The 23,630-nt window shown below is 46.8% G+C and overlaps 2 protein-coding genes across 3 annotated transcripts in view; one reads left to right on the top strand and one right to left on the bottom strand.

Annotated features, from left to right (window-relative positions):
- LOC109251177 (zinc finger protein 81-like) overlaps nt 1-10,260 on the top strand; it is a 32,621-nt gene extending 22,361 nt beyond the window's left edge. The window contains exon 6 of the mRNA XM_053893984.1: nt 7,399-10,260. Within this exon, the coding sequence (XP_053749959.1) occupies nt 7,399-7,496 (98 nt within the window). The 3' untranslated portion in view covers nt 7,497-10,260. The remainder of the gene's footprint in view (nt 1-7,398) is intronic.
- On the bottom strand, nt 8,149-23,600 carry ZNF12 (zinc finger protein 12). 2 transcript variants are annotated; one of them, XM_019422538.2, is made up of 5 exons: nt 23,173-23,600; nt 22,170-22,234; nt 16,431-16,557; nt 16,085-16,180; nt 8,149-12,293 (listed from the first exon to the last, which is right to left on the bottom strand). In XM_019422538.2, exons 2-5 carry the CDS (start codon nt 22,206-22,208, stop codon nt 10,444-10,446), a joined length of 2,112 nt encoding a protein of 703 aa, XP_019278083.1. In that variant the 5' UTR covers nt 22,209-22,234; nt 23,173-23,600; the 3' UTR covers nt 8,149-10,443. The 2 variants fall into 2 exon arrangements, with proteins under 2 accessions (XP_019278083.1, XP_053749952.1); XM_053893977.1 differs by lacking the exons at nt 16,085-16,180; nt 16,431-16,557; nt 23,173-23,600.
- Between the last annotated feature and the right edge of the window lie 30 nt (nt 23,601-23,630).

Consider the following 23,630-nt stretch of genomic DNA (forward strand, 5'->3'; position numbering starts at 1 on the left):
CAAGGCAACTGGCCTGATCTCTAAAAGCCAATGTCATTTTTAAAAAGAGAGAAAGGGTCAGGGGGACTCTTTCAATACAAAGAGACTAACGAGACATAATCAGATGCAGTGCGTGATCCTTGATCGGATCCCCAAAACATCCAACTCAAGAAGACATCCACGTATGTACTTGGGAGGCATTGAGAGGAATTTGAATGTGGAATGGTATTCGGTAATATTACAGAATTAGTTACTCTTCCGAAGTGTGATAATGGTGGTTATGGATGGGAATCTTTCTAGGATGCCATGCGGAACAGAAAGGTAAGCTGTCATGATGTCTGCAGCTTTGAAGTACGTAAGTGCAGCTTATGCGTACATAAGTAGATGAAGCAGAAAGTAGCAAGATCTTAGTGTTGAACATAGTGGTCGGGACACGGGTGTCCACTCTACTTTTCTTAACAGAGCTCTGAGAAATTTCGTTAAACCTTTTGGAGAAGTACCTCACTACTTATCTATTCTCTCACTCTCTTTTTGGCATTTATAAATAGTGATGCCCATCGTTACTGATCTGCTCTTTAATAAAGAAGGCAAACAATACCTTAAAAGTGTTTGCCTGTCTTGGGTTTAGCTGATTTAATAAAAACACAGTCATTAAGTGTGCAAAGGCAGGGTGCAGCTCTGTTAACAAAACAGAGTGTTTGTTACACTGAAGACAGGCGTGTGTAGAAAATACCCTTCTCTTTCCTGCTCCTGACAGTATTTGGGGTGCCTACAGATGTACAGCGACAGAGTTCTTGTGTGAGGGACCCAGGGGCCATGTGCATAACAGGACGCCAGAGACAGTGTCCTGTCCTTGTCTCCTTCCTCACTCAGTGTCCACACAGCAGGTCGGCAGCTGTGCTGAGCCCTTCCTCCTCATGGCAGTGCCTTGGTGTGGCCTGGTTTTCCTCCCTCACCAGAGGCTGTTTGGGGCTGAGAGTCTGACCAAACACTGGCCAACAGGATGTTTAGGGAAGTATTTGGGGCGATTCTTCATTGATGAATCAGGGCAGAATGGCATTGTCCATCTGGATACCTGTTGATTGCGTCTTGTGACTCAGGGCTGGAGGTCAGGGTGGTGAGCTGAGGGAGGGCAGAACCGCAGGCAGGGAGCACACGGATGGTGAATTCGCCAGCTCGGAAGCCGCTCTGTACCCGGAAGGTGAAGGTCGTTCACATTCCTTACACCTGTTGGACTTGAGACTTTTCTGTTCCTTGGAGCTATAAAGCATCCTAATATTGTGGAGGTATACTTTTTTTTTTTTTCATTTTTATTATGTAATTCACATATGTTAGATACAGGAATTTGGGAGCAAGAATGATTTCTTTTGAGAAAATGATTCAGTGACTGCCCTGTGCCCTATAAATTTCCATGCAATGATGAAGTACTGTTATTTCTTGTCTGAAAGAAATGGAGCACAGGAAAATTCTTTTTGCAACCCAGTTACATACCAAGTATTCTTTCTCTTTATGTGAAACAACCTTTAAAAAATTGTCATTCGTTGATCTTTTCCATTTTGCTTGACAAGATGTGGCTTGATGTGTCTGATTTTTATTTTCCTAATGAACTGCTAGTTGTCTACGCCACTCATCTTTTTGTCCCTGACTCGAAATACTGTCTTTATCATGGATTAAATGATCATTTGCAGTGGTTTTCCTTTTTGTGTGCTCAGTGCTCTTCCCCACATCCTTTTAGAAAGGGAAGCTGATACCCCAGAGCCAGCACATTCCCTGGCAGGCCAGTCACAGCGCCCGCCCTGTGAGCCCAGTTTAGTTCCTGGGATGGATGCCTAATCTAAGGCCAGCGAGACTCGACGGGGGCTCCTGCTTGGGCTTTGGTAGACATCGCAGGCCAGCGGTTGGCTGGTTTGGATGATGGAGCTGCTAGCCGCTTGGTTATCTTGGGTTTTCTCCTATTTGCAGTCAGTCCTAACTCATAGCTTGTAAGTACTCTGAATCTGGCTTGTTTGATTCTGTCTTACAGACCTCTTTTAGAATTGTGATGAGCTAAACCATGTTTTCATTGCTCTGTCTCTGTGATGTTTTGCCACGTATTGAAAAGCACGTCTCTCTTCATTCTGTTTTTCAAATCTCTCTTGGCTTTTCCCGCATTAGTTCTTAGAGACAGCCTCCCGAGTGGACTTAACCAGGCTCTTCTCCCAAGCCTTTGGGGTTCTGCTGGAGTTTGTGTTTAAATATAGTCTCAAATAGCTGCCCACCAAGCGTGGCACACTCTTGATCCATCCCCAGTGACCAGAGAGGTAGGACTCATGGTGACAGCTTGTTAATTACTCGTTCCTGTGAGTAGACCATACTTTGTTTCTTTGCACGTTTTACAATTACTTGATGAAAACTGGACATATTTTTTAATGTTCATTTTTGAGCAGGAGCAGATGGGAGGGTCAGAGAGAGACACAGAATCCCAAGCAGGCTCCAGCACAGAGCCAGACGTGGGGGCTCGAGCCCATGAACCACAAGATCATGACCTGAGCCAAAGTCAGATGCTTAACTGACTGAGCCACCCAGGCACCCCAAAACTGGGCATTTTAAATATAATCAGCAGCTCTGGGAATCAAATTTTCCCCTCACCCCAGAGTTTGTGTTGTTTCTTGTGTGCTCTTTTTATTGACTTTTCCGTATCAGTAGGTATGTATTCCTTGTCATGTGCAGCCACTGTTCTCTGTTCCAGTAACTTAAGAGTTAGGTGTATTTTCTCACTTTGCTTAAAACACCTGGAGCTGAAAAAAGAAAAAAAAAAAACAAACAGAAAAAAAGAGGTGGGGAGAAAGAAAAAGAGGAAAAACAATGTTGTCCCAGTCTTTGCAGACTGGCTCTTTATCAAGCATGCCTTCACTGCTCAGCCAAGCTGGTTCCGGTTCTGCCTCAGCCTTCACTTCGTTTCTGTTGAACCTGCAGGCCCATCCATAGTGAGAGCCTAGCGACTTCTCGACCTTTTCTAAGCCTGTGACCCACCCAGGGCACACGTCATTTCCTGGCATGCACGGAAGCTTCTAGAAGCCCTCATTCCCACACATCTCTCCTTTCTCAACCTCTTCTTTCCCAGGTGTCTCAGTTTGCTGCTCACCTTGACTGTCATTTCTTGCCCCAGCTGGCTACAGCCAGGACTCTTGCCTTTATTTATTTATTTTTATTAAGTTTCTTTATTTTTGAGAGGCAGAGAAAGAGCCACTAGGGGAAGGGCAGGGAGAGAGGGAGACACAGAATCCGAAGTAGGCTTCAGGCTCTAAGTTGTCAGCACAGAGCCCGATGCAGGGCTCGAACTCACGAACTGTGAGATCATGACCTGAGCTGAAGTCGATGCTCAACCGACTGAGCTACCCAGGCGCCCCTGGACTTGTGCCTTTAAATGCTTTCGGCATGAGCCATCTGGGAGGCTGCCCAGGCCCATGACTGATGTGGGTCCAGGAAACAAGAGGATGCCCCTCGAAACCCTCCTACAGACCTCTGTCCAGCAGGTGAAGCCCACTCTGCAGCTGTTTGAGAACAACCCACTGGCCTGGAATGCAGGCTGTCACCCATTTGGTAGCTGATCTGAGGTGTGGGGGCAGGGGTGGAGGTGGTAGGCGGGCAGGAGAGTCATCTATCTGGCTGCACAGCTGTGCCCCTGCCTCATCAAGCCTCGCCTGATACTTAGAAATTTTGGACCAGGTTCTAGAGTTCTGCAGAAGATGCCAGCTCATTAGTTGTTCCTACTTGGGGGGCAGGGGCGGGGGGGGGTGGCATGGGCAGAGCCCCATTTTCCTCCTCTCTGCCATACCTTCTGATCAGTTCCTGAGCACTTCCTGTTTACTGGTACAGATAAATGTTCCGTGGTCTTATTTTTCCTGATCAGCCTTGGAGTAAACTGTTACTCTAAAGTGTGATATTTAGAAATCAAGATGTGAGCACACATTTTTCTAAAGATAGAAATACTGCATATTTTATTCGGAACTTAATATTTTAAAACCACATCTTTTATTAGGATTGCTACTGATTGTGCTAGAACTCTTGTTATATTACAGAGGTTTTGAATGGGCTGCCCTTTATTTTCTTCCTGTGACTTACTCTTAAGTCATTAGCATACCACTAGGTTTGGGAAGAATATATATGTTGCAGTTTAGAAGAAATGACTGTGGTTCATTTTTTTGTTGGCTAATTCTGTATCAGTGTTGGATTAGTTGGTAAGAGAGAAGATGGCGATCTCATGTACAATTCTAAACTACCAGGCGGGCGGTCCAGGGAAATAGGATAGCTCCGGTCCAGGATGTTCTCTAGAGAAAGGGTCCCCTTTATCTTGTTACTTTTCCATCCCCTAAAAGGGAGTCAGCAAGGTACAGTTCATGGGCCACATTTGGCCTGCTGCCTTTTGGTGCATCCCGTAAGCCAAGATTGGGTTTTACATTTGTCAGTTTTTAAAAAAAAATCAAATATTTTATGGCATGTGAAATTCTACAAAATTGAAATTTGTGTCCATACATAAAGGTTTACTGGGACACAGCCAGGCCATCCCCATTGGCTGTGTAGGTGCTGTCACATGTGGAGGCGGGGCTGAGCAGCTGTGAGGGGCTGTACCCACAAAGCCTGAAGTGTTTCCACCCGGCCCTTCCCAGGCCCAGTTGGCCAAGCCCTGTCCTCAGGTATTACCCTTGTCACCATGGTGCTGTCACAGCCCATGGAGGGAGGAGGAGGCAGTGGGGAACAACAGCCCTCTTCGAATATGACTCAGAAGATGACATATCCCCCAGCTCGAATTCCGTGGACCTAAACTTAGTCACCTGGCCACTGCTGGCTGAAGCCGGGGACTCAGCTCTGCAGGGAGGCGCACAGCTGAAACGGTACAAGGGGGCACCGTGGTGCACTGAGCAATGCAGTCTCTCCCACAAAATGACCTCTGCAACGCGGTGCAGGTACTCCCAGCTGGGGGCTCCTTCATCCTAGCAAGAACATTTAAAAGTACAGAGTGACAGGGACACCAGCTGCTCAGTAAAGTGTGCAACTCTTGATCTCAGGGTTGTGAGTTCAAGCCCCACGTTGGGCATGGAGTCTACCTAAAAAAAAAAAAAAAGTTAAAGTATGGAGGAACCAACAAATGGAGCAGCCACGACAATTTTATTGGAAGCTGGGTTGGGTTGAAATTGCCAGAAAAGACACAGACATCGTTTAGGCACCCGAGCCGTGAAACTCTGGCTAAAACTAAACAGCATACAACGATGAGGAGTTTTACTTCTCAGGTCCTTTAATTTTTGTTTTAATGTTTCTGGAGGAGTCCTGGGGAACAGTGTTAATCATACCAGTGGGTTCAAAACATTTATATTCAATGTTGGTTTCTGCATGGAGGCCATTCTGTGCCTGATTTTTCTCTTCATTTCAAACTCTGATTCTGTTCCCTTCTCACAGCCATTCATGCTGGTCGGTTTATGACCTTAACCACATTCCATTGTAACGTATATGGGTGTGTGTGTGTGATGTTAACGGATACAAATATTTAGTTGCGGAAATCCCTTTTCATTTTTAAAGTTCATATCCATGTTTTATCAAATGTGTTATGCACGCCACTGCTTGATCAGCGTTTTATTACCTCTTCGGGTGACCCGGACATCTCAAACATCCTGTTGACAGAATTCCCTGTGTACACATCCACGCGTGTACAGAATTTCTTGGGGATGGATAAATGTGTTAGCAGTGCCACTGCATGAGAAGGCACATCCATGAATTTTAAAGATTTTTTATTTTTATTAAATGTTTATTTTGACAGAGAAAGTTCCATAACTTTGTTAGCTGCACAGAGAGTGTGTGTGCAAGCGGGAGAGGGACAGAGAGAGAGCGGGAGAGAGAGAATCCCGAGCAGATTCCGTGCTGTTAGTGCAGAGCCCGATGCGGAGCTGGAACTCCTGAACCATGAGATCATGAGCTGAGCTGAAACCAAGAGTCGGACGCTCAACTGACTGAGCTGCCCAAGTGCCCCACACACATGAATTTTAAAAGGTATTTCCAGGTCAGTTTACCCACTCCCACGGTATACAAATATTACCAATCACCATTCACATCCTTACCAGTATTTATTGTACATCACTGTCATTTTTTCCATTCTGATCAGTGTAACTTGTTTTAACTTGTGCATTCTAATGACTGATGACTCCAAGCACCGTCGTATCCCTTCTTGTGGATGTGCTGCCCTTTTCTTGCCACTTTACTGGATCTCATTTGTTCTAGTTACCGGTTAAGACAGTGTTTTGCTTTACAGACCTGAGATTTTCTGGATCTTTCCCTCTGGCATCACAAAAGCCTCTCTTAATTTCATTCTTTTTTTAATTCTGAGAAACTTTTAATTCATGGGTTTTCTTCCCATCTTGTCTTTTTGAGAACCCCAGGATATGGGTGTTCTACCATCCTCTGTTTTATTTTTCACATTGTACCTCTTTCTTCTTGCGTCGAGGGCGAAATCATTTGCCGTTGTCCTTCAGCCCACTCACTGGCTTTTTGGCTGCATCCACTCTGCAGTTAAACTCATCTAGTGAAGCATTTGCTTCATGCCATTTATTGATGCCCTTTTCCCCACCTCTTTTGGGGTAACTGTTCCTGCTTCATATAACCAATACACTTTTCTCAAGGGATGTCTAGTAAGACCATTTTGAAATCTGGATTTCTACATCCCACTAGTGGTGGAGACATATGGTGTGCTCTTGGTAAACTCCTTGTCTTCTCCCGGCATTTATTCTTGCTGAGGTGTCTGGAGATCTCGGCTAATGGAAGGAGCTGGGCAAAGGCCTAACCCCTATTGCTGTTCCTCAGGGTGGCCTCAGCAGACGTATGTGTTACAGAAGAGAAAGCCCACCCCCAGCTAGGAGGAACCCCTTCTTGGCACATTACATGATCACCAGAAGGTCCTCCTTCATCCGGAAAAACGTGCCTACTTATGGTAATGACATGGCTGTGGAATGAGGAGGGGACGATGCAGCTCACACTGTGTCTGTCACGTCCACCCCTCATCTCAGCTGGATGGGGCTGATGCACCTGCATTCGGTCTCACAAAGGACCGTGGTGGGCAGCGATGTGCTTGGGACACTACAGTGGAGAGCAATGTCGTGTAGTCCCCGAGTTCCCCTTGGCACCGGCCTCCCTACTGTCTCTGGCTGCTCACACCTCCCTGCCGAGAGCCACATCTGCCCCCAGGGCACCCCTGCAGTCCCTGGACGTGTGAACTGCTTGGGGTTCTCTGGCACCCCAGAGTTGGGCTTGGGAAACAAGTCGGCAGCCCATGCTACTTCATCAGTTTGGCAGGAATCACGGACTTTGAATTCAGGGAAGGGAAACACCGTTGGTTTGTGATGTCATCTCTGTGAGAAGGAAAAGGAATTTCCTTGTTTTGTTTCACTGCAGGCAGCCTGCAAAGCTGGCAGTTAGCTGGGCCACATCTGCACAAGACTGTACAGTCTTCTCTGGAGAGCCTGGATGGACAGTGCCACCAAGCTCACTGACATGGAACAAAGAAGCGGGTGACTCGGGGGCCTCCGAGGGGATAGGGCCTTGGTGTTAAAACTACGTCTTCATTTTGATCCACGTGAGAAGGAGTCAGTAAGCCATCGCTTCACTAACTCGAGGAGGATACAGAATATTGGGGGATCTCGCGTGTCCACGGCCAGGAAGGGTCTGCCTTCTGCTCAGCCCCTGGAAGCCCCTCTCAGAGTTCATGATCTGCTCACACCCCAAATTATGAGGTCACTGGTACAATACCCAGGAGCTCCTGCCCCCCAACTCACCCCCAAGTCCTTCAGTCCCCCCTTCAGTCCTTACTGCAGGACAGGGAGGCTCAAGTCCCTCTAGTGCTTTCTTTATGAACCCGGGCCTGTGTTACCTTACACACTTGCCAGGGACAGTTAAAAACTTTTCATATATTGTATTCCATCAAGTCTAAAACCATTATTTTACGTGCCTCTAGAGAAGAAAAACAGTGGCATTAAAGAACATGCCACTGATCTTACTTTCAGAGATGTAATAACATGAGAGCACGGACATGTTTGAAACTGAACAGATCACACTGCTCCCTCATCAGAGAGGCAGTCCGGGACCACTTATGTGTACCAGGCTCTTTCATGCGCAGGCACTTGGTAAGAAGAATGTGGTGAACCGTTGAAACTTTTTGAGTATTTTACTTAAAATGCATACTGTGTGTTTAAAGCTATAATGACAGATTACGGTGGGAATCTTTGTAGGTATCATTTCCACAAATACACCATGAGTATATTTTCCTACACAAAACTATACAACCTACCAGACTTTTCATTCCTGCTATGTAGCATACTCACGATTATCTAGAAGAATGTGGAGGGAAAGTGCTAAGCAACAAAAACAGGTGGCACAAGTGACTGAAATACACAGAAAATATGGCATTTCATCTCAGCCGTAAGGGGTCAATTATTCAAATAGAGGCTATGCGGCTAATCACTGGAAAGCAAAGGTCCTTACCCTCCACACCTATGTTGTCAACTCACACTATAGCGATGATCCATGGATAACATAAATTAACCTAAACAAAATTTGTCATGCATTGTAAAAAGGAAGGTATACCTGACACTTTATCGGGCTCTAAAGGTTCTTAGGTCAATGATGTAACAATTCAAGGAAACATACATTTAATTGTTTCAAGTTGATTTGTAGTGCTCAAACTATTTACATCCAGATTTACAGAAAGTTAAGATAAAGCTCTCTATCAGTACTTACTTCTAAATAGATGATTTACCTAAAGTCCACTTCTCAATTGCATAATTCCTACAAAGGTATAACTTTGTATCTTCAGTTATGGCTAACAGAGCAACCAAAATCAACTGGCATAAAAGTAAAGTTAGTCTACTACAGAAGAGACAGTCCAGAGGTGGCCCAGCTACATGGCTGGTTGGTTCAGTGGCTCAACGTCATCATCTAGGTCCCAGGTTCTCCCGATATTTCTGCTCGGCCATGCTTAAATTATAATCCGTATTTGAAGGACACAACCAGGCATCCCATGCAGAGAAGGCAACGTTCGACAGAAGACTCTACTTCACCCTGCATGATTCATCCCTCGAATCTTTGAAGGAATGTTTTCCAGAGGTAACCTGTCAGATCTCTCCTTTGTTCATCTGCACAGAACTGGGTCCTGTGACCACTCTAAACCAATGGCTGGCAATGAGAAGAGGATTACCATTATTAACTGAAACTAGTCAGGATCTATCCCTCATTCCACGAGGAGGAATGGATACCCAAACTCCGCCAGCAAACAGTAAGAAGTGAGTAAGAAGTGAGTGAGGGTCGTTCACCAACGTCTGCCACAAACCCGTATGAAGAGTTCTTCATTCGTTCAGGAAGGAGTAGAGCACAATATTTAAAAACATTATTATATCAAGTAAAAATACGGATAATTACTAAGTTACACAGTATGTGTGCTCTGCACACTTACACATATGTAGGCATCCGAACTAAAAAAATAAGAAAACAGACCGAAAAAAAAAAATTAGTACAAATGGAAATACTTTAAGTCTTTCTGTTTAACTGTAGAGAATGCAATGAGTGCTATAGGAGACTTACTACTGGAAACTTCTGGCATTAACAAAATTATCTATATGGTTTTCTATTTTATGCATAGATTTCTATCTCTTGCTGACTCAGATAAAGTTGAACACATTACAAAAACATTAGCTTCTTTATAGACGATTTAGTTCATTGACCGGGAAGAGTGGGAGAAGCAGTGTACTTCATACACGATCAGATACGAGTTCAGTGACAGTATTAGGGTACTGACGTGGTGGAGCAGTTTCAAATGGATAATCTTACCATGTCTTACAAATTATTCTACTAAGGTTACAATGGCTTTTCAAACATGATTCAAATGAACATACAATTCCTGTAATGGAGCATCCTAAAAACAAGTGGACAAACTTAAAAACTCCTCAAAAACGTAAGTCCTACATTCCCAGGAACACTCACGTACGAGCGTCAGTTGCGATGCTACAGTCTTGATCACTACCTGCTGATTTGACAGCTTCTGTTTGCACAAGTATCTTTACTACAACAGTTATTCAAGTTCCAAGAAGCTTGTTACTACATCACAAACATTTAATAGTAATAATTTCCAAAGGAGTATGTTTTCCACCTTCGTTAAATTGAGAGATTTTCCCTTGGTATGAATTCCCTGATATGTGAAACAGTTTGAGTCCACGGTGAAGTTCATACACATCCTACATATTTATAAACATTTACTTCTGTACAGTCTGGTATCCGACGAGTCCTTGTTACAACTGTGGGCTTGTTACAACTGTGGTCTCTACCCTGTGAACTCTCAGATTTCAAGTCTGACTAACACAAAGGCTCATTCGTGTGCATCACCCGTGTGAACTCTGAGGGACGACGGCAGGAGCTGCCTGCTCACCACGCTGAGAGGGTTCTTGGACTTCAGAGAAGCCTTCCCACATCCAGTACGTTCACACTCCCTCTCCTGTGAATTCTCTGATGGCTATTGAAGGCTGACTTGTGGTAGAATTTTTTCCCACACTCGTTACATTCGTAGGGCTTCTCTCCAGAATGAGTCCTGTAGTGCACGGTGAGGTAGGACATCCGAGAGAAGGCTTTTCCACATTCGTTACATTCAAAGGGCTTTTCTCCCGAGTGGATGCGATGGTGGATGGTGAGATAGGACATCTGGGAGAAGAACTTCCCACATTCGTAACACTCATAGGCTTTCTCTCCCGTGTGTGTCCTCTGATGTCTATTAAGGGCTGAATTCTGGCAGAAGGTTTTCCCACACTCGTTACATTCATACGGTTTCTCTCCTGAATGGATCCGATGGTGGATGGTGAGGTACGACATCTGAGAGAAGAACTTCCCACATATGTAACACTCGTAGGGCTTCTCTCCTTTATGGATTCTCCGGTGCCTGCAAAGGGCCGAGTTCTGGTAGAAGGTCTTCCCACACTCGTTACATTCGTAGGGCTTCACTCCTGAATGAGTCCTGTGGTGGATGGTGAGGTACGACAGCTGAGAGAAGAGCTTCCCGCACTCGTTACATTCGTAGGGCTTCTCCCCGGTGTGCACTCGTTGATGCCGCATGAGGGCGGAGTTCAGGTAAAAGGTCTTCCCGCACTCATTACATTCGTAGGGCTTCTCTCCCGAGTGAGTCCTGTAGTGCACGGTGAGATAGGACAGCCGAGAGAAGAACTTCCCGCACTCGTTACATTCGTAGGGCTTCTCCCCGGTGTGCGTGCGCTGGTGTGTGGTGAGAGTAGACTTGCGGCAGAAGCACTTCCCGCACTCGTTACACTTATAGAGTTTCACGCCCGTGTGAATCTTCTGGTGGTCATTCAGTGCTGACTTCTGGGAGAAGGTTTTCCCACAGTCGTGACAGACATAGGGTCTCTCTCCTGAATGCGTTCTCTGGTGCTGTGTGAGGTGGGTCTTCTGGCAGAAGGATTTCCCACAGTAACTACATTCGTAGGGCTTCTCTCCTGAGTGAGTTCTCTGATGCTGAATGAGGTGCAACTTCTGGTAGAAGGTTTTCCCACATTCGTTACATTCGTAGGGCTTCTCCCCTGTGTGTGTGCGCTGATGGACGGTGAGGGTTCCCTTCTGGCAGAAGGATTTCCCACACTGATTACATTCATAAGGTTTCTCTCCTGTGTGAGTCCTCTGGTGTATGATAAACTTTGACTTTTTACAGAAGGATTTCCCACATGCACTGCACTCGTAGGGCTTCATTTCCATGTGAGACCTCTGGTGGACACTGAGGTTGGACATTTGAAGGAAGGCTATTTCGGATTCATTCCACTTATAGGGCTTCTCCTCCATATGATTAGCAAAACCTGGATCCTTCTGAAAGGCTTTCTGGCATTCAATATATTCGAAGGGTTTCCCCAAAATATGAATGTTCTGATAAATACTTTCTTCGTTTAGACTATAAGCTCCCCCACTTTGATTAAATTCGTAAGATTGGTCTCCTGGATGAGTTTTCTCAAGCTTCACACGGGGAAACGGTTTCCCACACGCACCACATTCGTCAGGCTTCCTTCTTGCATAGCTGCCATCACTACTGATATATTCTGAAATGGACTTCAAACTCTTTTCACATGAGCCACACTTATAGGACATTTTCCTTGAAGGAATGGGGTTCGTTTCCACATTTAAAGTCTTACCGAGAACATTACCTCTCTCTTCAGTCGGGGTTTTGTTGACGGACACAGCTTGCCTTGAATGTTTGCCTTCATTCTCCTGGACCCTTTCAACCAGGTCATCGGCTTTCCAGACTTCTTCTAAAAAGAGGCAAAATTAACAACATTTCGTGTATCTCCTACATTAAGACATGGAATGTGACTTACATGTAAGCATTTCATCGTGGTGTAGATGCCAGCTCCATGGGCAGATGTAAATATTTCTAAGTGTACTTCTTTTCCCTACCCTCATGGTTTGGGGTAAACGCATGCATGCGCACATACACACATACCTCTGAGGTCAGGAAAGGGGAAAAGCTCAAGCACCTTTGATCTTTGCTGCTTTATAAGGTTTTGTTCAAAACTGGGTAGAGAAGGTGAAATGTAAACACAGAGCAGGGATGGGAAGACAAGGGATGGTGGATGAGCAGCTGACAGGCAGATATGAAAGGACTCACAGCAAACGGGGATGAATGAGGAGTGCTACCAGGCAAGCTGGGGTGCACAGATGCCTCAGGAAGCAGTGGGGGAGGGGAGGAGCCCAGCACTTTGTGCCACACCGTTTCCCATCAAGTTGGGGGGAGATGATCACAGGCTCAGGCACCATCGCTTTTTACTGAGATTTCTGTGACAGCATTTTGACCAGCCTAGATCCTTCCACATTACTTTCCTTCGTTTCAGCTTCCGCACAGTGGGGCCAAATCAGCGTGCGCCCAAACCTCCTTGTGTTTAGAGTAACATCCCTCTGGTTCTGTTTCACTTGAAAGGTGAGTCCCAGGAACTCGGAGCATGCCAGCCCTTCAGAAGTTTAAGATTTCGTGAACACTCTATTGATACTATGATTTACACTGAACTGATTCTGACCATGAAACTCTATTTGTTCTTATTTGGATGGTGCAGCATGCACTGTGGCTGGGCGACCAGCAAGTACTTAAGTCACCTATGATTCAGGATCATCCAGGGGTGAGACGGAGACAACGGTACCTACTTTATCAGGCTGCCGTGAGATTACATACATAAACTCATAAAGTGCTCAGAACAGCATCTGGCACAAAACACATGCTCTGTGAGTTTCGCAACTATTTTTCCCATTTTCAGACTCCTGGCGATTCCCTTAAACTAGCCTTGCCTCTGACATACCACACTGTCCCTTAATTCTGAATGTGAATAGGCTTTGCCACTCGTGACTTTCATTTGGTTTCATTTACAAACCTTAAAAATCAGATTCCCCAAACTGTTTCTCAAACAGTGACCTTTATTTTTACTTATCTTAACAAGTTTTTGGATGAACTTGACGGCCGTGCTTGCTGTCATCTACATCAGATGAAACCGTACCAGCCTTGTCCTCCAAAACCTACAATTCCCTGAGTGCACTGCCAAAACATCAACAGGTAAAACGAGGGAAAAAGTCTGACAGAGAATACTTTTTGCCCGGATTCACAGTGTGATTCCACCCTGGGTTTATACCAGCCTACGAAGAAGAATTTCTGCCCCAGGGAAACCAAGCTATTTGCTAGACAAGAGGTGGCAGATGACCCATCCCAGGGCGGTTAGGTGTGGGGGAGGGGGCCTGACCCTCCATCCCAGGCACCATGTGCTTCTGAGACAGCTATGGTGTGCCAACAGTGCCCAGCTCCTTTCAACCACAAGTCTCAGCTTCTATTGCTTTATTCAGTCTGCTTGGCTTCCAGCCTTGATCTACTCAAGACCTGTCTTTCAGAGAGTTCCATGCTTTAAAAAAACAAACAACGGGGCGCCTGGGTGGCTCAGTCGGTTAAGCATCCGACTTCAGCTCAGGTCATGATCTCGTGGTTGGTGGGTTCGAGCCCCACGTCGGGCTCTGTGCTGACGGCTCAGAGCCTGGAGCCTGCTTCCGATTCTGTGTCTCCCTCTCTCTGACCCTCTGTCGCTCAGGCTGTCTCTGTCTCTCAAAAATGAATAAACACTAAAAAAAATTTTTTTTAATAAAACAAAATCTTCTCAAGTCCTTTCTCCCCTCAATTAGATCCATTTCCCCTTAAAGTTGAAAATAACTACTCCCCATAGAAGGGCTTAAGCACGGTGGTTCAGCCTGGAACATCAACATTCCACGTGAAATGCTGAGGGTCTCTTTGTTTCTTTTAAGTAGGCTCTGTGCCCAGTGTGGGGCTTGAACTCATGAACCTGAGATTAAGAGTCGTGTGCTCTACCGACTGAGTCAGCCAAGCGCCCCTGAAATGCTGAGTTATAAATTATACCAAGCAACTCTCTTCTCTTTTCTTAACCAAATCCTGTCTCTTAGAAAGTATGACTACTCACTATTTCCTTTGAACCCCTGAACTGAAATCAGAGCTGTTGCTTTTGATCTGAAACCTCTGGGTATCTTTCAAGCACCTGCAGAATAAATGGGGATGTGACCCAGGTATGAATATTTAGCACCGCTTATCAATTACTTCTCAATAGATGGACAAGAAAGTTCTTTCACCTACTGGACTCCACACATACTCAATGTGGACTACATGTTACATACTTTGGCAAGGAGAACATGCCCTTTTCTTTATAGGATTATAATTTGGGAAAGAAAGAAGTCAAGCAAAATATATATAATATCAAGTAAGATTACTTGATCAGACCTAACTTTTTTCAAGGTATGGCCCTGAGGCAGAATCACCTTGAGACAAGGAAGAGACCGAAATAATAATAAGAGCTGGAAGGAAAAGCTTCAAGGAGGGGCAGAAAACCTGGGCCCTGTGCTTAGTTATCTGGAAAAATGTGCTGTTATCTGGCTCTGTGCTCTGTTATCAGAGCACTCCCCTCTGAATTAAAGCAAAAGGGACAATAACCACACGAACAGAAGACATTTAGGAGGACCCAGTGGATTTAGCAAGAGTTCTGGGAAACGACAGAAAATTAATTTTCCAGGCACCACAGGGAAGACGAGGAATTTACACTTCCTTTCAGTAGCAGCAGGGAAACCCCTGAAGGCTCATCCTGGAAGACCAGTGATAAGATCAACTGGAAATTTCCAGGAATGCATCTTGCAAGTGCACGTAGCACGAGGGACCACTGGGCTGCTACCACAGGAGATTGGACAGGAGGACAGGGATGGTAAAGGATAAAACAAACAGGCAAACAACAACCCTAATGGCAGGAGGAGAAGCCCTTTGAAGAACTCAGGAAGCAGAACCCAGCAAAGGGGGAAGCAGAGCCTTCAGAGACATTTCTGGAGCATGGAGGGAAAGAAATCATAACTCATTCCCGTGCACCACACTCACTGAGCACCCACTAGGACAGGACAGCACAGTGAGTAAGGGACAAGACGGACATGCGTGTCTGGGGCAGACGGGAGGCCCAGACACTGCTGTCACCCAGCTCAAGAAGGGTTGGATCTCGGGACAGATGAGCAGCACACAGGCGCACCAACGGCACAGGTGCACCAAAGTCACTGGCTCAGGCACAGGATAGGGGTTTGGAATCTGACCTCAGTAAAGGGAGACACGAAACTGGGGACAGACCTGTCTGAGGCATCTCAACAGAAAAGAGGAAGAAGTAAGGAAGGTGGCAAGAAACCTACAAGTCCTGTCGGTTACTTTTTCATGACAGACACGAATGCCTAAAACCTGAAAGAAGCCATGATAACGGGCGACTGCAAATGCCATGGAGCAAGCAAGACCCGAGGCTCAGCAGGGAGAAGGGAGCCACGGGGTCTGGGCTCCGGGGAGAGGCAAAGCACGGAAAAGCTCTGCAAACACAGGTTCTCACGGGGAAGGAGGAAGGCTCCGGGAGTGAGGTGTGGGTAGCTAGAGCACACACACAACTGTCTGTAGTCCCTTCTACAGGCTCAGGACCTTGAGAGATTCCTGGGGAAAAACACTTCCGAGTTACCAGTCTCCGCACTGCCTGCACTAACACACCTGGGTAACTGTGTGGTAGGAATTCTCCTTCTACTATCCATGGCTCTTCTCCTTGTTCCAACTTGATGATAACTTCCGGTTTGATAATGTGACAGCCTGTTAATAGAAATGAGAGAGAACTTGAGCCTCACTGCTGGGCTGCCGGGTCTCTCATCGTCTGAGAACGGTGCTGCCTTATGAGCTGCACCGCAATCAGAGCCTTGCACTGGGGAGGTGAAGACCAAAGGCCCTGCCTGGTGCCCAAAACAGACCACTCACATTTGTCCCATCAAATTCAAAGTTACAGTCGGTACATCTGAGGGAAATCCCATGTATCTTAGCAATCGAGAGAGCGGGCTCTCCTCACCCACAGAGACGAGGTGGCTGTAGTTCTCCAGCATCACATCCCGGTAGGTGGTCTTCTGCTCAGGGTCCAGATACTGCCACTCCTCCTGGGTGAAGTCCACGGCCACGTCCCTGAATGACACTGGCCCCTGTAATGGTACCGTGATCGGAACCAGATGAGGTAGAGAAGGCATACGGGATAAGAGCTTACCAAACTCACTGGTCAACTGAACTACAAACACTGTTATCTCCTTTATCATGGAAAGAAAATAAATCAGAAATACACTAGGATGAACTCATTCGGTAGTCACCAAAAAAAGAAAATACCATCTTGCACTGTGAGCCATGGACAGTCCTGGCTGCTGGGGACACGAAGACCAGCAGACACAGCCCCTGTGCCAAGGGGCACAGGCCTGAGAGGCACTCAGAGAAATGCAGGGTGCGCTTTGCTCCTCCTTTTTGCTTCCAGAACATTACTGATGTTGGCTCTCCTTTGACCTCCCCTGCTGACTCCCTTCTGTCTCCTTTGCTGGCTCCCCTGTTCTCTAAGACATCCTGAAGTTGGAGGGCCTGGGGCTCCGTTTTTGGTCTTTCACACTTTGCTATCTGCAACCTGCTGTGAGTATGTCAGCGTTTCGCAAACCTTTACCACCAGGCCAGACCTCTCTCCTAAACTCCAGACACGTGTCCCAGATCCAAACTCAACAGCCTGAAATTCAACTACTGTTCTCAGTCAGCCTGATCCTCCTGTGCATGGAAGGAGCTGATCTGTGATATTTGCCACAACTGGCAAAGGAAGAAGCCAGGCAACACACATCCTTGTTGTGTGTGTGGTTTTTTTTTTTTTTTAATTTTTATTTTTAAAAATGTTTTTTATTTATTTTCAGAGAGAGAGAAAGTAAGTGAGCAGGGGAAGGGGAGAGGGAGAGAGAATCCCAAGCAGGCTCCACGCTGTCAGCGCAGAGCCCGACATGGGACTCAATCTCACAAACTGTGAGATCTTGACCTGAGCCGAAATCAAGAGTCATACGCTCAACCAACTGAGCCTCGCAGGCACCCTGTGAGTTGTGTATTTTATCGCAAGGTATGTCTAGCAGGCCTGACCATGGCTGCCACGTAAACTGTCAGTGATAGCTTGTTCAATTGTCCCTAATTCCTAGCTGGGAAGCTCGGAAGGAATCCCCTTTCTGCCCATTTACACATTCCAGGGGAGCCGGAGCTTGGTCCCAAGGAGGGGCAAACAGACCCAGAGACTGCCCAAGCCAAACCTTTAAATATGGATCTTCTGAATAAACTGTTCCCACTCAAATACACCAGTCATTACAACCATCCCTCAGTATCACTAATTCTGAAATAAAGGTAACAATGGTACCTGTCAAGTATCATAATACCAGCATCAAAAGGGCTAATCCATGGAAAGCCCTGAACTAAGTTCTCTGGACATAATGACACCTCAGGTTACTGTTGATTATCCATTATGTATCTTATCACTCTTTCCAAATAAGGACAAAAATTAACCAGAAAACACAGAAATACATTTAAACAACTAAAGCCAATGAGGCTGTCAGATTTATGCAGTTGCCAAGGAGGGATTATAAAACAGTGCCAGTACATTAAAAGCAAAAAGGCTCCAGTGATCTGACAAGGCATGTAAGGAGTGGTGTGGAAGGAGAAGGCTGTGTCCTGCTCAGGGGCCACTTGAGAGAATGACAAACTCCTGACATTGACTGAAAATCTAAAATATTTAACATGTAACGATCAAAGAGTGCAGGACGCATCCTGTTGGCAAGATTCCCTGAGACACCTGGTCACCTGAACCTGTTATTCTCCCAGGCTCCAGGTACGGGGACACCAGGGACCAGGTAAAGGTGTTCAGGTCCGAGCACCAACTGCTGACAGGGCACTGGGTGCTGTAAGAGGTGGTTCCCACCCAGGCCAGACTAATCTGTGTGCAGAACTGCCCAGGCCCGGTCTGTGAGGAGACAGTCCTGGAGATACAGTAAGGAGGTATTCCAGAAGCTCTGCCCGGCCTTCATTCAGACACCTCCAGCCACAACTGCAGCCGCCCTCATGAAGATCGGCATCCAGAAGTTCACGTGTCAAAAGTTATTACCAAAAGCAAAAGAGCAAGGGATTGAAACAGGACGTAGTTTCATTTCAATGAATAAATAGAACAATGTACATCTTATTCTAACTTCTGGCTTTGCATGCGTAATTTCACAAAACGTGCAATTTGCGCGGACTTTTTTAATGCTTGCATTTTGGTCTTATTGGGGGGGAAAGCACACTAAGAAAAAAATTACAATTTTTGTTGTTTGTAATGCACGTAAAATAACTGCAGTGATGCCCCTTAAAAAGAGCATTATCGTGAATGTTCCAAACTGAATTTTTTCTTTGTGACGGGTTTGAGTAGTTTGCCCAAGTTCACGTTTATGTGCAAAGGCAAAGGGAGAAAACTACACTGTTGTTTCCCCAGCTTCAAGCAAGCAGCTTTACAAAAGCATTTTAAACTCAAGGAAAATGGGTTTCAGAAAACCTGGTTAACAAATTAAGAAACCAGTCAGAACTGCATTTAGGGATTTTAGGTCAGTTTCAAAAGGGAACAACCTTTGCTGTCTTAACACTCAGTACAGCTCATATTCCAGAGATGGCTTTGTAAATCAAGAATGCAGGGCTGGCTACAGAGTTTCACACAAGCCAGACCATCAGACATGAGGGTAAGAACACCCTGTGAACATCTCAAGCTGCTATGTTGTCAGAAGGTTTCTGATGCAGACAGCGCTGCTCTCTCCCCTGGTGTGGGGGAGCGAGAACAGGTTTTCTTTACCTTTCTGAGACTCCTTTCAGCAGTGGCTAGAAGGGCACAGCACTGGCATTCCATCAGTAAAGACTGACAGAGAAAGAGACCCCCTCAGAGGATTGCAGACAAAGACGCAAGTGCAAAATGACTTTACAAGGGGCCCTTGTGTGTCACAGCCACCTCCGTGTGTCACAGAGCTCACATGCCTTGCTGAGGCCCAAACAACAGAGAACAGCGAGAGCCTACTGGGGTGGGAAGACTGCAGTCCAAGGGTCCCCACTGAGCCAGACTCCTCTTGAACATCCAGGAAAAAGACATTCTCAGACATGTGAGGCCTGCAGAGTCAGGAAGTCAGTATACCAGTCCGCGGCCCGTCCAAGGACAGCAACTGTGGCCGTCATCCAGAGCCAGGAGGGGAAAACCAAGAACGCACAGAAATAAGAGGGAAACACCATGAAGTCCTCCCCACTCACCACCGCGGACCGTCTACTAATGAAGTGGCAGCTCCAGTGCTGACTGCTGAGAGCGCTCTGGAACTAGGAGTCCTACCCACACAAATTTTGAGAAATTTAAAAAATGTACAGTATTCAACTCATCAAAATGAAAACATTAGAGGACTATATAGTAAGGCTGGAAAATAAAGTAAAAAGACAAATAAGCTCGGAAGAAAATGTTTACTAACATGATCCAAACAGACAAAATGTGAAACAATTAAGACTCCTTTGTAAGTCAAGAAGAAAAGCACAACAAACAAGATAGTATAGGGACAGAGAGACTAGCAGTGGATGCGAACTGGCATTTCACATAAAACCAGAAACAGGCCAGTCTGAAAAAGCTACAGGCTGTATGACTCCCAACAGTAGCTCACCACTGAATGATGCGGGGGTGAGGGACACTGACCACCCCCCCCACAGTTGAAAGTCCACATATAACTTTGGACTTCTGCCAAACTAACTACTAATAGCATGCTGCTGACCAGAAGCCTTACTGATAACCTCAATAGTCGATTAACACGTGTTTTGTACATTATGTGAATGCCAGACTGCATTTTTACAACAAAAAAATACAGAAAATATCAAGAAAATCATGAGGAAGATACCTTTATGGTCCCATGCTGTATCTATTGAAAAATATCCATGGATAAGCAAACCCAAACAGTTCAGACCCGTGTTGTGCAAAGGTCACCTGTATGTGAAATCCTGAGAAGGGCAAAACCATACACACAGCGTAGAGGCTCGTAATTGCCAGAGACTGGGGGAGGAAAGAATGAACATGTGGTGCCCAGGGAACTTTCAGGGCAGTAAACCTGTTCTGTATGATATTGTCACAGTGGACATACGCCATCTTACAGACGTCAAAACCTGAACCATACAAGGAGCAAACTAACATCAACTCTGGACTTCAGATAATAATGTATCAACACTGGCCCATCCACTGAAACAGTGTACCACACTAATGTAAGATGTTAATAACAAGGGAATCTGAGACATGGAGGAGTGATGGGATCTCTGTACTGTCTGCTTAATTTTCAGATGAACCTAAACTGCTCTAAAAATGACCTACTGTGGGACGCCTGGTGGCTCACTTGGTTGAACGTCCGACTCTTGATTTCAGCTCAGGTCATGACCCCAGGGTCATGGGATTGAGCCCCATGTCGGGGCTCAATGTGGAGCCTGCTAGAGATTCTCTCTCTCTCTCTCTCTCTCTCTCTCTTTACCCCTCTCCCCTGCTAGAGCTCCCTTGCTCGCTCTCTCTCTCTCTCTAAAACAAACAAAAAAATAATATAACAAGAATAATATGAACAAGCAAATGTGGTAACAGAGAATGAAGAAAGATTAGAAAGAATCCCATTTTTCTGGATTCAGTGACAGGCTGCTCAGTAGAACAAAAAGCCAACAGGGACGAGAGCAGAAGGCATAGGTGGGGGCTACAAATAATTACTATTAACCTGAGGTGTCCTTTGGACAACCTCCATGGAAACGCTGGTAGGTGGCTGGGCAGAGGCATCTGGTCCATGTGGAAGAATGGACAGAGTGGGCAGTTCAGAGCACAGGAGGGTTAAGTCAGACACGTATGAAGGTCGTGAGCCAGGGATGGAAAAAACAGCACATGAACAGGGCAGATCAGTCAGGAAGAGAGTAGAAGAGGTTTGTCATAGAACCAACAGAGCAGACCCTGCAGATGGAAAGCCAGCAGAGCAGTCCAAGGCAAGGACTGGCAAATCGCTGGCTTTGTACGTTAGCTCATGGGTAACCTTTACTGGGGCAGGTTCTGGGGACAGGCAGGGACAGAACCAAGACTGCAGGAGAAAACATGAATAGGAACTAAGCAATCTTTGACAGAGACATGACAGCACAGTCTGAGATGCACACCAGATAGGCTAGCATAGAAAAATATTTAGCAAGACTTACTGGAGGGTGAGAAGGCCATTCCTCCAGAGTATCCTCATTTACCCCTGGATCAAGCAGTAAAAACAATGTATCTATGGAATGATGTTGTAGTTTCCAGAAAAATTATATGCACTAGGTGATCCCTGGACCAGTATGTCTCAGCTTACAGGAGGCACAAGTAAGGCACCAACAGCCATGGTTTAGGGGCTGCCATTTAGGGAGACTGGTCACAAAGTGAGATGGTCAAAGAAACTGCAAAACCCTTGAGAAAACAAACCTGTTTCTCAACAGGTCAGTGTCAGTCCAGTAACGAATGGCATTTGTCATTTTTTTCAATGAATGTCAAGCAGACCAAGGAGGCCCTGCACTTTGGCTTTCAAGGCTCTGAAGGATCGTGCTATCTACACATGTGAACACGACAGAAATGCTTGCTGCCACTCTGGTACTCCGTGTCTGACCAATCATATCTCTTCTCTATCTCTACCTTCCCCTTTAAAGTCTAAACTATTCATTTCCTAGGGGATATTACAAAAGGAAGTGGGGAATAAATACATTAAACAGAATCACTTACCACAGATCTACTCATCTTCTGCTCCTCTTGTAAAAACATGGGCAACAGTGAAAGTAGGGGCAGACCTGGGGAAAGAAAAGAGAAGCGATGAAGGTGTATGTGATCTCCACTGCCAAGAAAGTGCTCTCCTGGAAAGTTCCATGGAAGAAACCTGTGGGGGAACTGTCCCTTTAAATCTTCAGAAGTTAACTGGAAGAATAAGGAGGGAGCACCCACCTGTCTGCAACTGGCACCTGACTATATGGTCACTGAGTGGATGTGTTTCTCATTAGAGAATGAACACTATCCTATTGAGATAAACCTCCATCATTCAAAAGAAGATACAAAAAGAAATTCTGTTACAGTCATCTATTTTCTAGCCATGCTTTTAACTACTTAAGATCAGAACAGGATGCAGGATGGTCTGAGTAAAAAGATGTGCACCGGCATGGCTGTCTTTAAATCATTTGTAGACACTTGAACGTGCTACTCAAAAGGATCTTTTGTTAAGAAACTTACTTTGACTTAAAATGTAACAGAGTGGACAGCACACTGGCCGAGGAGTTGAGTCGCATCCACAATCCCACCCATAGACTCGGTCACCCTGCAAGAGCCACCTCCCTTCTCAGGCCCAACCTCCTCCTCTGTCACCCCAGCGGCCGCGGCGGCAGCAGCAGCAAACCCTCGCAGGCTTGTCCTGCACTACACTGGCGGATGCCACAGGGCAGAGCCCAGCGCGGTCGGCACACACTTAGAGCACACAGCACAGGTGCTCAGGGACGCTTAGAGACCCGCTTGGAAGCCGGAGACGGAGGCACGGGGAGCAAGGGGTATTGGGACTGGAGAACGGAGCGGACACAGAACGTCCGCAGCCCACGCGGGGACCCCCTGCGCTCCCAGGAAACCTGGGCCCCGCGAGTCCCGGGGAGAGCCCATCCCTCCCTGGCCGCCGCTCGCGCCCTCGGTTTGCGGCGCGGCCCACAAGATGCACAACCGCCTGGAGACCCGAAAGCCCACGACCTACCTCGTCGGGACCTGCCGAGCTGCCCCGAGGCTCCCGAGGGCTCCGGAGCTGGCGCGGCGCCTCCCGGGGCCGCCGTTCCCGAGGAGCCGGATCTGGGCCTCCGGGACAAGTTCACTTCGGGCCGAAGACCCTCTCGGGGCCCAAATCGGCCGCCTGGGGCCTCGCCGTCCCGCGAGCCTCGGCCGGGCCGCCGCGGGTGCAAACGGGCCGGGCCCGATCCCAACGCTCTGCGCCGCCGCCGCCGCCCGCCCGGCCACTCCGGCCCAGCCCGCGGGCTCCGGGGCTCGCGCTTGGGGGTCTCCGCTCGAGACTCCGCCGGGCCCGCACAGCTCTGCGCCCGCTGGGTGCCGGCCCGGACGGACGGCGTGCAGCCCCGCAGGCCCAGGGTTCCTTGCCCGCCTGAGGCCGAAGCCTGGGAAGCACGGCCAGCGGTGACCTGGGCACGGACAGGAAGCGAG

The sequence above is a fragment of the Panthera pardus genome, unplaced genomic scaffold, assembly GCF_024362965.1.
Source record: "Panthera pardus isolate Hobbes unplaced genomic scaffold, ASM2436296v1 HiC_scaffold_4, whole genome shotgun sequence".
Classification (NCBI taxonomy): Eukaryota; Metazoa; Chordata; class Mammalia; order Carnivora; family Felidae; genus Panthera; species Panthera pardus.

Excerpts from the sequence above, each read along its gene's own strand:
- ZNF12 (XM_019422538.2), bottom strand. The coding sequence starts at position 22,208 with ATGTTTTTACAAGAGGAGCAGAAGATGAGTAGATCTGTG. Across the intron at positions 16,558-22,169 it reads AGAAGATGAGTAGATCTGTG|GGGCCAGTGTCATTCAGGGA; the intron begins GTAAGTGATTCT and ends GTACCATTACAG. Across the intron at positions 12,294-16,084 it reads CCTACCACACAGTTACCCAG|AAGAAGTCTGGAAAGCCGAT; the intron begins GTGTGTTAGTGC and ends GCCTCTTTTTAG.